The sequence below is a fragment of the Hemiscyllium ocellatum genome, chromosome 19 (genome assembly GCF_020745735.1).
Source record: "Hemiscyllium ocellatum isolate sHemOce1 chromosome 19, sHemOce1.pat.X.cur, whole genome shotgun sequence".
Lineage (NCBI taxonomy): Eukaryota > Metazoa > Chordata > Chondrichthyes > Orectolobiformes > Hemiscylliidae > Hemiscyllium > Hemiscyllium ocellatum.
Window position 1 is genome coordinate 44,765,643 of NC_083419.1, and position 15,510 is coordinate 44,781,152.

Here is a 15,510-nt window from a genome sequence, read left to right on the forward strand (position 1 = left end):
AGGTGTCATTCAGAGGGTGGTGAATCTTTGAAATTCTCTACTCAGAAGATGTGGAAGTTCACTCATTGAGCATTTTCAGGAATGACATTGATAGAATTTTAGATACCAATGAGATGAAGAGATATGGAGAATAGCATTGCAAAGTGGCACGGAGATGATTAGCTATATACTCATTGAATGGCTAATAAGTCTTGACAGGTTGAATGAATCACTCCTACTCCTATTTTCTAAGTTCCTAGAATCTTCTCCTTATCTCCAGTAATCTACTTCTTCAGCAAAGTATGTAACATTGCAATGTGCATTACTTTGGCCTAATTGCCACATTCTGGATAACCCAGTAACCAGTCTCTATGTTAAACTTTTTATTCTTCTATGAGATATGGACACACTAGCAAAACCATTATCAAAGTAGATTTATTTTCTTCTTGTTTGGGATATGGGCAGGATTAGCAAGGCCTGTATTGTTGCCCATCTCTAATTGTCCTTGAAAAAGTGGTGCAGAATCATCTTCTTAAACTGCTGCAGTCTATCTGGTACAGGTACACCCATAGTGCTCTGGCAATGACATGGAATGTACACTGGGTAGGGGGCTTCAATATTCATCAGCCACACTATCAACATCCTGGGAGTTACTATGAATGGCAACTGAACTAGACCAGCCACATAAATACCATGACTACAAGAAAACATCAGAAGCAAGGAATTCTATAGTGAATAGCTCACCTCCTAGCTTCCAAAAAACCTGTCCACTCTCTACATAGCATGCCAGGAGCGTGATAAAATATTTTTCATTTGCCTGGATGGGTGTCGCTCCAACAATACTCAAGACACTCAACACTATCCAAGAGATAGCAATCCTGTTGATTAGCATCCAACCACTACTTTCAACATTTATTCCCTCTCCTTCAATGCAACAGGCAATAGTGCATATCATCTAAAAGATGCAATGCATAAATTTGCCTTGGTTCTTTTGGTAGAACCTTTCAAACTCTCTCTCTACAGCCTAGAAGGACAAAGGTAGTAGCTGCAAGAGAGCACTACCACCACTTGTAGGTTCCCCTTCACAGTCACATACCATATATGAACTATATGACCATTCTTTCACTGTCACAGGGTCAAAACTCGGAACTACATTCCCATTCATACTGCCTGTATACTGGGTAATGAAGAATGAGCAACAAATGCTGGACCAGTTAGAGATGCCTATATCCTGTGAATTAATGTTAAAAATAATGTCCTGTGCAGTTGCTATGCTGTGAAACCATGTAAGAGAACAGTTGTCATTTAAAATGCTCCAGCAAAGGAGTACAGGCCAATGACATGCAAGTAATCAACTGGCTCTCATTGCAATGCTGATAAGTACTCTATTCTGGCACTTGCGGTGTTCTGAGGAGTCATTTCCTCACAGAGTAAACGTGCTGTCTCAAAACCAAGTCATTCTGTGGGAGATTGGTTGGAAGATTTGCAAAAGATTACATTGGAATAGAGTGAACGAGTCACATCAGTTACCAGGGAAGTGTATACATACACGTAAGAAGTATTTGTTGTGTTCACCCATGAATTGTACATTGAGTGCATATTATGCTTTCCTGTTAATTATGCAATCAGATCTGTCAGTTGATACTCTGATGGTCACATGGCACTTGGAGGAATCCAGAGATGGTGATGAACTCTACTTCTCTCTGTGTTTAGGTAGCTGTATCAGTGGTAGAGATGATGTGGTCTCCTTTCTTAATCAAGAGGACATCTGCCTGAATTAGTGATGTATTAGTTTGAAGCTGAATAGAAGATTCCACAAAGGTCCACAGCTGAAATCTGAAACAATACTGATATAAAAATTCAGAGCCAATGTCATCTTAAGAATGACTGGTATGAGCTGTCTGCGCAGTGCATGGCATCAGCTCCCCACTGACTCTGTCTGTGACCATTTCCCTGGTGAGTCATAGATTCCTTCTGCACTGGCAGTTGGTGATATTGAGGTAGCTTTGCCAGTTGCAGTATATTCTTTAGTCTGGGTAGCATCTGAGTCTCCTCCATGGTTATTTGATCAAAGTCTAATTTTACTTCTTTAGGTATTGATGCAGGCTTATGCCAGGCTTTTAGTAACAAATAAACAATGTTTACCACTTTGCATGGCGATAAGGCTGCAGAACAGAAGCTTCTGAGCTGTATAGGGTCTAACTTCTTATAGATCACAGACACATGACTACTGAGATCACATCAATGCTTACTTCAGAAGTCGATCTGTATAGTCATGCAACTCTCTCACTACAATTCTTCCAAGCACTTTTCCAGTTTCTAACTAAAAATCCTTCCTTAATATTATGATATGAAATATTTAACTGAAGGTGTTCCTATTAAAAATAAATATTTTTTTTTATTCCACTATCTCCTTCCAGTTGATTTTCCAAATATTCAAGTATTGAGGAAATCTCACAGCTCTTCCTAAACTGGACTTTCTAATGGCAAAGGTGGAAAACACAGAAAAGTTGGCCTGGAATTGCACTTCTAACAGTTGAAACAAAATAGGATTAGTAGCAATACTCCAAAACTCATAGCCGCATCATTGAAATTACAGGTGACCAGTAGGCTGATGAATCAGGATGAAGAAAAGTGAACAGGACTCTGGATACTTTTACCTATTTTGATAAAAGACGACCGAATGGTAAGTTTTCACCATCGAAGATCTGAGCAATACCACCATTCAACTGCAACAGCAAGACAACATCCTGATATTCCTGCACTGTACTTTCAATTCTAGGATGTAGAGATGAGTTATTCATTGGGAAGACTGTATCATACAGAATCGCTAGTCCTTGAGCAAGTCGTTTGAAGAATCAAAAATCTCTCTAGAGTTTGCTGCTTTCATTGGAAGAGTTGCAGCCAAGGCTCCTAGGACTATGTCTGGAATCACAACAGAACATTCTGAATGAAAAAAAGTAATTTTATAGGAATTTCAGAATTGCCTCCTGTTACATCTGATAGTATCTAGATTAGATTACTTACAGTGTGGAAACAGGCCCTTCGGCCCAACAAGTCCACACCGACCGGCCGAAGCGCAATCCACCCATACTCCTACATTTACCCCTTATCTAACACTACGGGCAATTTTAGCATGGCCAATTCACCTGACCCGCACATCTTTGTGTGCTGTGGGAGGAAAGCGGAGCACCCAGAGGAAACCCACGCAGACACGGGGAGAGAACGTGCAAACTCCACACAGTCAGTCGCCTGAGGCGGGAATTGAACCCGGGTCTCTGGCGCTGTGAGGCAGCAGTGTTAACCAGTGTGCCGTCTCTGGATCATTAATCCAAAATGAGGAATTTCCAGATTCTATTATGAAAGTAGATCATTTTCATGCTTTAGTCCTGAAATAACATTTTCCTGCATCTGTATCATTTCATGTTCCCTTTACTCTTGGACGACCTCATCAGGTGTGTCCTATGCGCTGTTGAGCGAATCTCCAATATGACCACTTCTTAAAGCTGAATGTACTGGAACTGCCATCACTTCTTCAGCAATTTGTGGTTTAGCAGTACTGATTATACAAATTAGCTTCACCTCAAGATGAGGGGAAAAGTTCTTTTCCCTCTTTGTGATTATCAAAGGAATGTTGACACACTGCATTAAGAACTGAAGAGTCAGATACCACAGGATATATTTCTGAAATGTTGGAAGTAAGCCTGACATTTTATCAGATCCTGTGGGTCTAGTATCTTGTACTGATTGATGATAGTATGGGCACAGCCATGAACTGGCATGGAACTAACCTTTTCTCTTCTCTCTCCCCTATAAAATCTTCAGCAAAGATCATGACTTTGAGCCACTTCAATAGTAAAATAGCTGAAACATTCCCTGACTTCTCATTAACCACTGATAGCATTTACTGCCCCACATCAAAGCCTTAAATGCAAAGGACTCTCAAATACCATGCGATGCCACAAGAATTCTAAAAGGTCTGCACTGGATTTACATATTTTAAATCAATCTTTTACATGGTGATACAGTGGTTAGCAATGTTGCCTCACAGTGCCAGGGACCCAGTTTGATTGCAACCTTGGGTGATTGTCTGAGTGGGGTTTGCATGTTCTCTCCGTGGATTTCTGCCAGGTGCTCTGGCTTCCTCCTACAGTCCAAAGATGTGCAGGTTGAGTGGATTAGCCAAGCTAAATTGCCCTATTGTGTCCATGGATGTGTAGACTAGGTGGATTAGCAATGGTAAATGTGGGTTATGAGGATAGGGTGGGATTTGCTTCAGAAGGTTGGTACAGATCCAATGGGCTCTGCATTGTACGGATTCTGGTTCTGTTCAGATGTGTTATGTCACATCTTTTGGACAGGTAGGATTTGAATACAGACCGTCTGGTTTAAGGTAGGAACACGATCATTATGCTGAGTGCCCGATCTACATAGTATCTTGTGTTACAGATAAGAAGACGACATTTAACAAAGAATGGTAAGGAGCAAAAAGAATTATGACCGACTTGAAACATTCCCTTCTTAGGGTATTGTAGGTGAGTCACAACTGAGAACAGGCAATCAGTTTCCAGTTTCATTTCATAAAAGTTGAGAACCAGTTGGCGCTCAAAGCTAGCCAAAGGTTGTTTCAGATATTCTCTCATTCCTGAAAGCAATTTACCTCAATTCAGGAATTGATTACTTTGCATCTTTCCCCAGTTGAACAATCCCAGTTGAGAAATGGACATATTTGGAAGGGAAATAAGTAAGCTGCCCAGCCATAGCCTACTGGAGTACTAACGGGACCTAATGTTCCTAATTACTAATGTTTTGTAACTATTACTATTAAAAGATATAATAAGGTACCAAAAGTAAGTTCATCAAGTCAGTAATTCACAATAGTAAACTTAAACTTTAATTAAAATGAGGAGTAAGCTACATGGTCAAAGTAAGGAAGATTTCGTCAGAATGAGATTGACACAGTGAGTAACAGGAATTTTGAGAAAATATGGGAATTTGGGCAGAGGAGTATAGACATGCTTTACTTCAAGAAATAAAGTTTCCAGCAAGAGGTGACCAAAAGAAGAAGTAAGGTACGGATCAAGATGCTTGCTTGTAGTTAGACAACAGTGGGTGATGTCATGAGTGAAAGAGCTGATTTATGAATAGGTTTGGTCAGTATTTCCAATCTTTAAAGTGAAAGTTGCATCATTAGTTTATGTTCCAGTCTAATCAAAAAGATGCTACAGAGACTAGAATACAGAAGAAGCAAAGCTGAACAATGTTGTAGTGTGGAGCATAGTATAAATCATGAGATGAGCGAGGCAAGTAGAATGGGAATGCAGTTGTCATGGATAACTTCAATCTGGTTGTAGACTAGGCAAACCAATTGAGCACAGAAGCTGTGGAGGACAAGTTTCTGGAATATATTAAGAATGTTTTTCTAGAGCAATACGTTGAAGAGCCAACTGGAGGACGTGCTATTTTAGACCAAGTATTATGTAAATAAAAGGCTAATTAAGATACTTGTTCTAAAAGAACCTTTATGGATGAGTGACAAAAATGTGATATTTTACATTGTTTTTTGAGTGAGGTAATTCATTCTGAAGCAAAGCTGTTAAATTTGAATAAGGGAAATCAAGAAGCCATGAAATATAAATTAATTGAGGAGAGGAAAAATACATAAAAAGACACAATTTTCTATAAGCAATTGATATTATTTAAAGAGGTATTACATTACTTACGGTAACTATGCATTTCTTCAAGATGCAAAACCTTTACAAAGGTATTAGAGATGTGCAGCACGGAAACAGACCCTGACACCCAACTCATCCATGATAACCAGATATCCTAACCTAATCTAGTCCCATATCCCTCCAAATCCTTCCTATTCATATACCCATCCAGATACCTTTTAAATATTGTAACTGTACCAGCCTCCAACACTTTTTCTGGCAGCTCATTCCATTCACGCACCAACTTCTGCGTGAAAAAGTTGCCACTTAGGTCCCTTTTAAACTTTTCCCCTGTCACCCTCGTTCCTGCTAGTTCTGAACACCCCATCCCAGGGAAAGACCTTGTCAATTTACCCTATCCATTTCCCTCATGATTTTACAGACCTCTATAACATCAGCTCTCAACCTGAGAGGCTCCAAGGCGATAGACGCAGAAAATAGCACCATCTTATTGCTCTAAAAAATAACTTCTCCAGGCTAACCTAATACTCATGGTTTATGTTTTTAATCAAGAGACAGATCTCAGTAAAACACATAATCAAAAGAACCCACTCTACTCATTACTGTAGACTTACAGCAAGATTACATTTAAAAACTGTCCACTTCTCTGTTCTTGTGCTGTGAATTCTCTCACACAGGTTCCTCAAGGTCAGCTATGAATTTTGCTGTTTGTTAATTTTTCCGAGATGCACTCGGATGTCCAGAGGTACTTGAACTCAAACAGCAAAGGCAGTACCTGTGCAAATTCACTGCTGTGTCAGACTGCAGCATAGGTTTCTTCTCTGTCTTCCTCCTTTTTAAAGTGTCATTGTTTTGATCTTTTTCACCCAAAGTTCCAAAACAATGCAATAGCATATAAAACAGGAATTGCCGCTCTTTGCATTCAAGGAAATCACCTCCAGCACCTAAAATACCTCAAAAAAGGAGCAGCTCTTACAGCCTCAAATTTTCCCGTCCTCCATCTTGGACTACCCGTTAGTCAACCATGACTGATAAAGGAAATTCAGGGCTATATAAGATAAAAAGTAAAAGCCCATAATGTTGCCAGAAATAGCAGTAATTCTGAAGATTGAGAGGTTTCTAGAATACCACCAAGGAGAACCAAGAAACAGATTGATAGGGAAATTAGAATATGAATGCAATCGAGCAAAAACATAAAATGGACCATAAAAGTGTCCATAGACATGCAAAAAGGAAACATGTGGCTAAAATGAATGTGGGCCCTTTACAGGCAGAGTCAGAAGCATTTCTAATGGAAAATATAAGCTAAATTATTAATTTCTGATATTTCCACTGAGGAAAATACCAGAAAGCTCCCACAACTGGAGATTCCAAGTGATTAGGGAGAATGAGAACTTGAAGGAAATTAGCGTTAGTAAAAAGATTGTATAGGAGAAATTAATGGGGCCCAAAGTTTATAAATCCTTCTGTCCTGTTGGTTTACATCCTAGAGTTTTGAAGAAGGTGGCTATAGAACTAGTCAATGCAATGGTGAATAACTTAAAAAATCTTATAGACTCTGGAATGTTTCCTGCAAATGTTACTCCACCATGTAAGAATAGATGGAGAGAAAAAAAAACAGGGAATCATGAATTTGTTAGCCTTACATCGGTAATGGAGAAAATGTGAGAAGCTAAGACAAAGGATGGAATAAATAGATAGCCTATTGATAATGATCTGTTTGTAATGAACTGTGAATAAAAAAAATCATGTTTGATGAATTTATTGGAGTTTTTTAAAGATACAAAATTGATTAAGGGGAACCGATGGACATAAGATACGTAGGTTTTCAGAATAAGGTAAGAATCTGATAAAGTGCTCCTCCACTTGAATGGCTCCCTGTGCCAAGGGTCCGTGGTTAGTTTGCTCATCCTTCCTGCAGAACTTTGTAATTGCAGGGGCTGAGGCTCCTCAGTTTTAATCCTCGGGTCCTCATATCTATCACAGTTGCATTCATACTCTCGTGTCCCTGATCACAGAACCACCGAGACTGAGGGATGTGACCACCCTATGAAGCAAAGTGTTCAGGTAACTTTCCTCTCTTCTGTAATGGCACAATGTCTGCTGCTAAGATTCTAGCTCCTCAACTCAGATCTGAACTTCCTCAAAAATATGTACAAATGTTTTCGATTTAGATCACATTGGTGTCCAGCAGCTTCCAAATGTTTCAGCAGCAACACATCATCCATCCTATCATCAGTATTGTACTTGATTTAATTTATAAATGTATTACTCAATATTCCTTACGCTTTACACTTTAATGTAATAATGTCTTGTTTTTAACAAGTAAAATAAAAACACTCATGTCAATCCAAATTTTAAGCAATTTTTAAAAAAGGGATAAGAAAAGCACTGGAGAATAAACAAAACCTGAAGACCTTATTTTTACTTTGAAGACTACAAATATTCACCAGTCCTATTCATCAAGCAGCTTCTTTCCCAGTACTTGTGTCATGTTATGGTTTGTAACGCTACTCCACTGCTAGTCTTACTGAAGACCAGCCTCAGTCCATGCCTTTTATCCTCTCCCACTCACCTCTTGCTCTTGACAGTTTATTTCTTGCAGTAAACTCTAGTTAAAGCAACACTATCTCACTCTGCACCAAATTCCAATTTGAACCAAATTTCTACTAGTGTAGTCAGGACAGTCAGCCTTTGCCTCACTCTGCTGCAGTTTCACAAAGATCGTGCAGTGAACAAATCCCCTTTCATATATAGGTCTGTTCAGAGAATCTGTCGATCTGTCTGTGCTGCCTTGATTTCTGTGATATAGAAGAAAACTGTCAGTGAAAGGTTTCAAAATTAATAAGGAGAATGTGTTGGAGTGACTATTGAAACTTTAAGCTAACAAAATACGAGAATTGAATGTGATGATTCCAAGGATATTAAAGGAAGCGAGAAACTAAATTGCAGGGGCATAGACCATGATCCTTCCTCGAATCGGGGAGGTGCTAAAAGAATGCCTTTATTCAACTTTATTCAACAGGATAAGACCAGCTATGGATCAGTTAGTTTAATTTCAATCATGGGAAATTATTTGTGATCAAATTAGTGATCACATGGAAAAAACTGAGTTGATTAAGAAGAGTTAGCATGGATTTCAAAAGGGAAAATCATGTTTAACTAACTTGCTGAAGATTTTTAAGATTAATAGAAAGATGAAGAAGAAACAAAATATAATAAATGGATGAAGTTGTTTCATTTAATTGTGTTGCAGTAGGTTGGCATTTTATTATGTTGAAGTCTGGAAATTACAGCATGTGCAATTATCAAATAAACATCTTCTTTAAATAATTTTAGCTAAGTCTGTTGACTTTTATATTGATTGATTAAAATGGCTAACCAAGGACCTTGATACAATTGCATCAAATAATTATATGATAAGGAGAATAATTTTCACCATTGTGGCTCTTCAATTTTTTTTGTAGATTTCTAAATTTAAGCTGCAGGCTCAATATCCCCTTTCCTTTCAGCAGTCAAAAAATTCTCTGGCATTGTTTAATGTTGGTAATATTGATCTCAGAGTCAGATTCCCTTGCCTAAACCTCCCTGGCCTACTGGTCCAAGTTTTAAAAACTATTTGGCGTGGGAAGGTCAGTTAAAATGGGCGTACCCATTTCTAAATCACTCATACACTGGCCAACAGCTATGTGATCTTCTTTAAATATGGAAATCAGGTTCAGATGATGTCCTCGGGATTCGATCTGTCATTTACACTGAAGCCTGTGAGGATCAGCAGGACTTCCCACCAGGCATAATCTGTCAGGAACATTTTCCTTACTTTAACAGCTAGGCATTGCTTACTGCTGATCCCACAGTCGTTTTAGTCACGCGGCCTGTTGACGAAGTCCAGCAATTAAGGTTGAGCAAGCCTCAAGGTTTGTGTAAAAATTTGTAGCTCGAGTGCCAGTTATAGCTATTGTGGGTATAGGAGAAAGTGAGGTCTGCAGATGCTGAAATCAGAGTAGAAAATCCCGATGAAGGGCTCTGGCCAAAATGTCGATTCTCCTGCTCTTCAGACCCTGCCTGACCTGCTGTGCTTTTCCAGCAACACACTCTCGATGCTGTTGTGGGTATGCTCGTCGAGCTGGAAATTAGGATTTCAGACATTTCATCCCCTTTCTAGGTGACATCTGCAGGGTTGTGGTGCCTCCTATGAAGCGCTGCTGTACAGTGTCAGTTGGAATTTATGTGGTTTCTTTCCCATTGCTTCCAGTTGCTAGTTCTGGTTGTTCATTGCACTGGTCGGTACATTGGGTCTAGGTCAATGTATTTATTGATGGAATCTGTGGATGAGAGCCATACTTCTAGGAATCCCTGGCTGTCCTCTGTTTGGCTTGTCCTATTATTGTTGGAACCTTGTATATGCAGAGACTGCATGGAACACCATATAGGACAAACAGGCAGACAACTAACAACCCACATTCATAAATATCAATTGGCCATTAAACACCACGACCAGCTATCCTTAGTATCTATACACACAGACTACAATGACCACAGATTCGACTGGGACAACACAACAATTTGAAGAGCTTATGCCCGAAACATTTAATCGTGAAATATGGGAGTGACCAATGCTGAAAAGTGTTATATCTTTGATGATTTGGAGATGCCGGTGTTGGACCTGGGTGTACAAAGTAAACACAAGGTTACAGTCCAACAGCTTTAATTGGAAGCACTAACTTTCGGAGTGCCACACCTTCATCAGGTGCTTGTGACAACCACCTGATGAAGGAGCGGTGCTCCAAAAGCCAGTGCTTCCAATTAAACCTGTTGGACTATAACCTGGTGTTGAGTGATTTGTAACTTTATATGTTTGATGACAGTGCTGAGGTCTATACTACATATTGTCCAATAGAAATCGAATATACTTCAAAACTCTCCTGCTTCAGGTGAACAAAGTGCTCATACTCACAAGATGGGCAGTAGTAGTAATACTGTCTTTTAAAACATTTATCCCAGTCATAAAATAGATTGCCGAGCTTGGAAAGCATCAAAGTAATTTATGGAGAAGTATCACTGCCCTAAAATGTAATGAAAAGTTCCATTTCCTCAGGCTGGTCTGCATTTATATTAAGGGCATCAAGAGTCAAACCTCAATAGCCCTTCCCCCAGTAGTCACTGTTGAATTGTTTTAATATTGAGGGGAAGAAAAGTAGTGATTAAATAGAAGGTATAATCAATTTAAACTGAACAAATTTTGTGTATTTTTAATTCAGAATCACAATTTTAAAAGTCTACTACATTATAAATTCATCAGGTTGACACTCCCACCAAGAATATAAAGGAGGATTTTGAACTTGTTCCAGAACTGAATTACTTATTATTGTGTTAAATTGAGCTAGAGCTGGATTACCTGGCCCTTGCTGAACTTGAAGCCAAAATAGTAGACTTACCCAACTTTTGTGCAGCAGTTCAAATCTTCCAATTCTGCTCCAGCCACATTCTCATGATTCACAGACTCAGTTTCACTAGTGGGCATGCTCACTACAGAAACAAATAGGTGAAAAAGGAATAAAAACAAGAAACAAAAAGAAAACAAGATTAATGCAAAAGTATCCCTACATCTGAAAAACATCAAAATCAATAAATTTATTGCTGAATGATTAAATGCTGAGTGATCATTTTATTGAATTAATAGCATCAGACAACCCATTGCAGATCTAAAAAAAATTAACAGTACACAAAATAATCAGATATTTTGAGCAATTTTATCCTCTATAAATACATTTTGTTCCGAAGGGAAAAAATTATTTTGTCAGTCTTCAAGCTAAACAATATGATGCAAACATAAATTGAGTGAGATGAATAGCAGAAATCTAATTGAAGAATTCAATGGGTTTTTAATTACAATAATGAGGATTATTACAGTAAAATACAGAATTATTACAATGAAATAATCAAATTGATCCATTCAGGTGATATTTTAAATGAGTTAAACTCTTTGTTAAAATAGCTAATTGGTAAATGGAATACATTTGTTTGCAATTGCTCATTGTTATAATCATTTGCAGCATATATTTTCTTTACTAGACTTTTAAATTTCAGTGAAATGCAGTAATTTTAAAATTACCATTCCTAATATGAGGTTTGCTAGGAGCCACAGTCAAATTTTAATTTCTTAGCAATGAACCATATTTTCAGTGATAACACAATTTAAATATTGCTTAAATATTGTATGATATCTGCTTCAAATCTGGAACATTGGCATATAAACAAGGAGCAACAATAGGTCCCTTGTGCCTGGTCCATTATTCAATATTGTCTTGGCTAATCTTCTGAGTTTGATGTCATATTCCTGCTCTCTACCTATACCCCTTGATGCCTTTAAAATCTAAAATATTATCTACCTATTTCTTGAAAATATTCAGTGGCTTAGCTTCCATAACTTGCTGTGAAAGAGAATTCCATATGTGCACTGAACTTAGAGAGGAGAAATGTTTCCTCACATCAGACCTAAAAAGGCTATCCCATATCCTGAGACTGTGACCCCGGTTCTAAATTGTCCAACAAGCCAAAACATCCTCCCTGCATCTAATCAGTCCAGCCCTATTAAACTTTAATATGTGTTTCAATCAGATCCATCTCATCCTTCTAAATTCCAATAGACCCCATTTCATATTTAGCCACAAAATATGCATCTGCCACATATTTGCCTACTCACTCAACTTGTTTAAATCATTTTAATCCTCCTCAGCATCCAACTTGTGACAATGTTGCTCTTTTGAAAGGTTATTCTGTCCTTTTTTGAGAAGGGTCATAAATGCAGGGGTTCTGATGTGTCTGGTTTGTATGAGTTTGAGTGCCAATTTGATGATAGCTAACAGATACTGCCTCAGGAAAAGGGTTTTCAAGCTAAAATAAAACACTTGTACAATGAAAGTGGAATGGCTAGTTTTCCTAGCTCAGCTTTCCTTTGGATTGTTTTGGTGTTAGCAGCCTGGCTGTTCAGAGCTGTTAGTCAGTTTACACTGGGGAATCCAAAGAAATAGCTACAGTTTAAGGAGGTTCCATGCTAATCTCTCTGACATCAGCAAAATGTTTGAGTGGAATGGGAAAGGTGAAATCAATGGAAATCTGATCACCAAAGATCACTGCAACACTTAAGATGTAATGGAGGTAATTTGATGTTTTGCAATCTCTAACTAAAGAACTAGACAACATCAGATTGTAGTCCAATAGGTTTAATTGAAAGTACAAGCTTTTGGAGCGCTACTCCTTCATCAGATAGCTAGTGGGGCAGGATCATTGGACACAGAATTTATAGTAAAAGATCAAAGAGTTATACAACTGATGCAATGTATAGAGAAAATCTAGATTGCTGTTAAGTCTTTAATCATTTAGAATGGGGTTGCAGCTTTTGGTTCATTAATATGTAAATACCAGAACTTCTTTTATTCCCGAGGTAACTAGAAATAAAGTTACATTGCAGCTCAGGCAATGCATTAAAGGTGTGAGGTCAGAGTCTGTCTGTATCCCAGCAGTCAAGGACATTCAGCCTCAGATCTTCGGGTGATCATTCTCCAAGGCGGATTTCAGGATATGCAACAATACAGAGTTGCGGAGCAGAGGCAGATAGCCAAGTTTGGTACGCATGTGGATGGCCACAACTGGTATCTTAGGTTCATACCAAACTACAGGTGACTTCACTACACTATACACTTCATGCACACTCTTAAACATGATCACACTCACACAGACATTCTCTCATACATACACTCTCTCAGACACAAACGCACACTCATGTGCACACCCTCTCACAGGCGTATACTCTGTCACACTCGTGCACACACTCTCACACACGCAGTGCAACACCAGCACCTCCACATAAAGAACTAGAGATACACATTTGTTGAATACTGAAGTGTGAAACAATCCAGATGTCAAATGCCCCAGGACTGGTTGTTTTGCCACCAAACCAATATTCATTGTGCCAATTAACAGTCTGCAATATCGTTGTGATATTTTCGGAGCAAGTCAAAAATTTCATCTCCACAGAACTAACAAAAACTCCAAAATGATGTACTTGTCATGGATGGACACACCTCATCCCACACCATTAAATGTTTTGGAGCTTGTGTCTTGTTCATGCAGGAAATTGCAGAGTGCACAAGAAAGCTACCACCTTCCCTGTAATTGGCCTTGCACTGACATCTGCTTGAATGTAGATTGAGCAATTGTCACAACTTTGCCTGAGACTTCTCAGGCTTAGATAATTCAAATGATAATGTTTCATTGATTTGCATACGTAAGACAAAATAAGTAAACAGATAATAGGTAACAAATAGTAAAAAAAAGTGGAGGGAAAGAAGCGCACCACTCCATACCTCTACCTCAATCACTAATCTCTAGTTCCCATCTCTTTCTGACTCAAAGGACTGTTTCTGGCTAAATGAGTACACATTGGTATGTTGGATGATAAACATGTACAATTTTTTGTCTGAATTTCAAATTATCTTGCATGGAATAAATGGTTGCTATGGTCAACTTCTGCCTAAGTAATGGACATAAAACACCTACATAAGTGAAGTCATCATAATTCTACCCTTTATAGAACTGCCCTCTCATTAGAGGGTGATGGTGGTTTAACCTAACGATCACCATGCCTCAAATAAGGGGAGAGGTTGAGCAGGAGACCCTTTCACAGTAACCTCAAGGAGTCCAGAACTACACCGCATAGGTTTAGGGCGAGAGGGGAAAGATTTAAAAGGAACTTAAGGGGCAACTTCTTCATGCAGAGGGTGGTGTGTGTATGGAATGAGCTGCCAAAGGAAGTGGTAAAAGCTGTGTACAATTACAATATTGAAAATGCATCTGGATGGGTATATGAATAGGAAGGCTTTAGAGGGATATAGGCCAAGTGATGGCAAATGGGACTAGATTAATTTAGGATATCTGGTCGGCTTGTACGATCGAAAGGTCTGTTTCCGTGCTGTACATTTCTATGACTCTAATGCAAGAATTTAACCTGTGCTTTTGGCATCATTCTACAACACAAACCAACTGTCCAACCAACTGAAATATCTGATGTGCACTTCATGGCAAACAAGGATATAGGCCAAGTGCAGAAAAATGTGATTAGATTAATTAGGTGGTTGTTTTTTTACTGGTGCAGATGCAGTGGGCTGAAGGCTTTCTTTCTCAGAGGTCCTCGGTGATGTATGTTTTAACCATTTCTTACACCATCAAATTCAAAATTCAGTAATAGCTGTCATATGACAGCATTGCTAGTGGAAAGAAAGTCTATAAGATTTAGAATTTTCCATTATTTTTGGCAAATTTTCAATACACATTTTTCTTCAGATTTGTAGTTTTTTCTTCAGATATGTTTTAAAAACTGTGTCATTGGTTTTAGAGATTACCAAGATGAGAACTCAAAATCTAAGACAGGTAAACAGGCTTTGACATGGGCCTATCAAGAGAAGAGATACTTTATTCTGTAATTATGCACACAGGAACTGACTTAGGAGGTTTTTGATTGGATGCCTTTGTCATCTCTTTCTAAGATCTGTGTCATGTGTGGTGTAAAATGTTAATGATATTAATTGGAGTGAGGTCAGCCAGGTGGGGCAGTGTGTGTGTTCCCAGAATATGAGTTCCCTGATTGGAGCTGTTAACCTGGTCCAATCAGGGAATCTTGGCTGACAGTTATAAACATGGAGTGTCACTACCGCAGTTAGGCGGTAGTGTGGGGAAAAAAAAAGAAAAAAAAAGAAAAGAAAAACAGGAGTGTCAGGGGTTCTGTTCGGTTTAGGAGCCTGCTCTGAGGTAGCCAAGTCAGTGTCATATACTATGCATGGGTAAATAAAGAGTG

General features: G+C 38.6%; 1 protein-coding gene across 1 annotated transcript in view; it reads right to left on the reverse strand.

The window, feature by feature from the left end:
* Positions 1–15,510, reverse strand: part of cacna1c (calcium channel, voltage-dependent, L type, alpha 1C subunit) — a 1,009,638-nt gene that overhangs the window by 583,160 nt on the left and 410,968 nt on the right. The window contains exon 10 of the mRNA XM_060839877.1: positions 11,093–11,183. Within this exon, the coding sequence (XP_060695860.1) occupies positions 11,093–11,183 (91 nt within the window). The remainder of the gene's footprint in view (positions 1–11,092; positions 11,184–15,510) is intronic.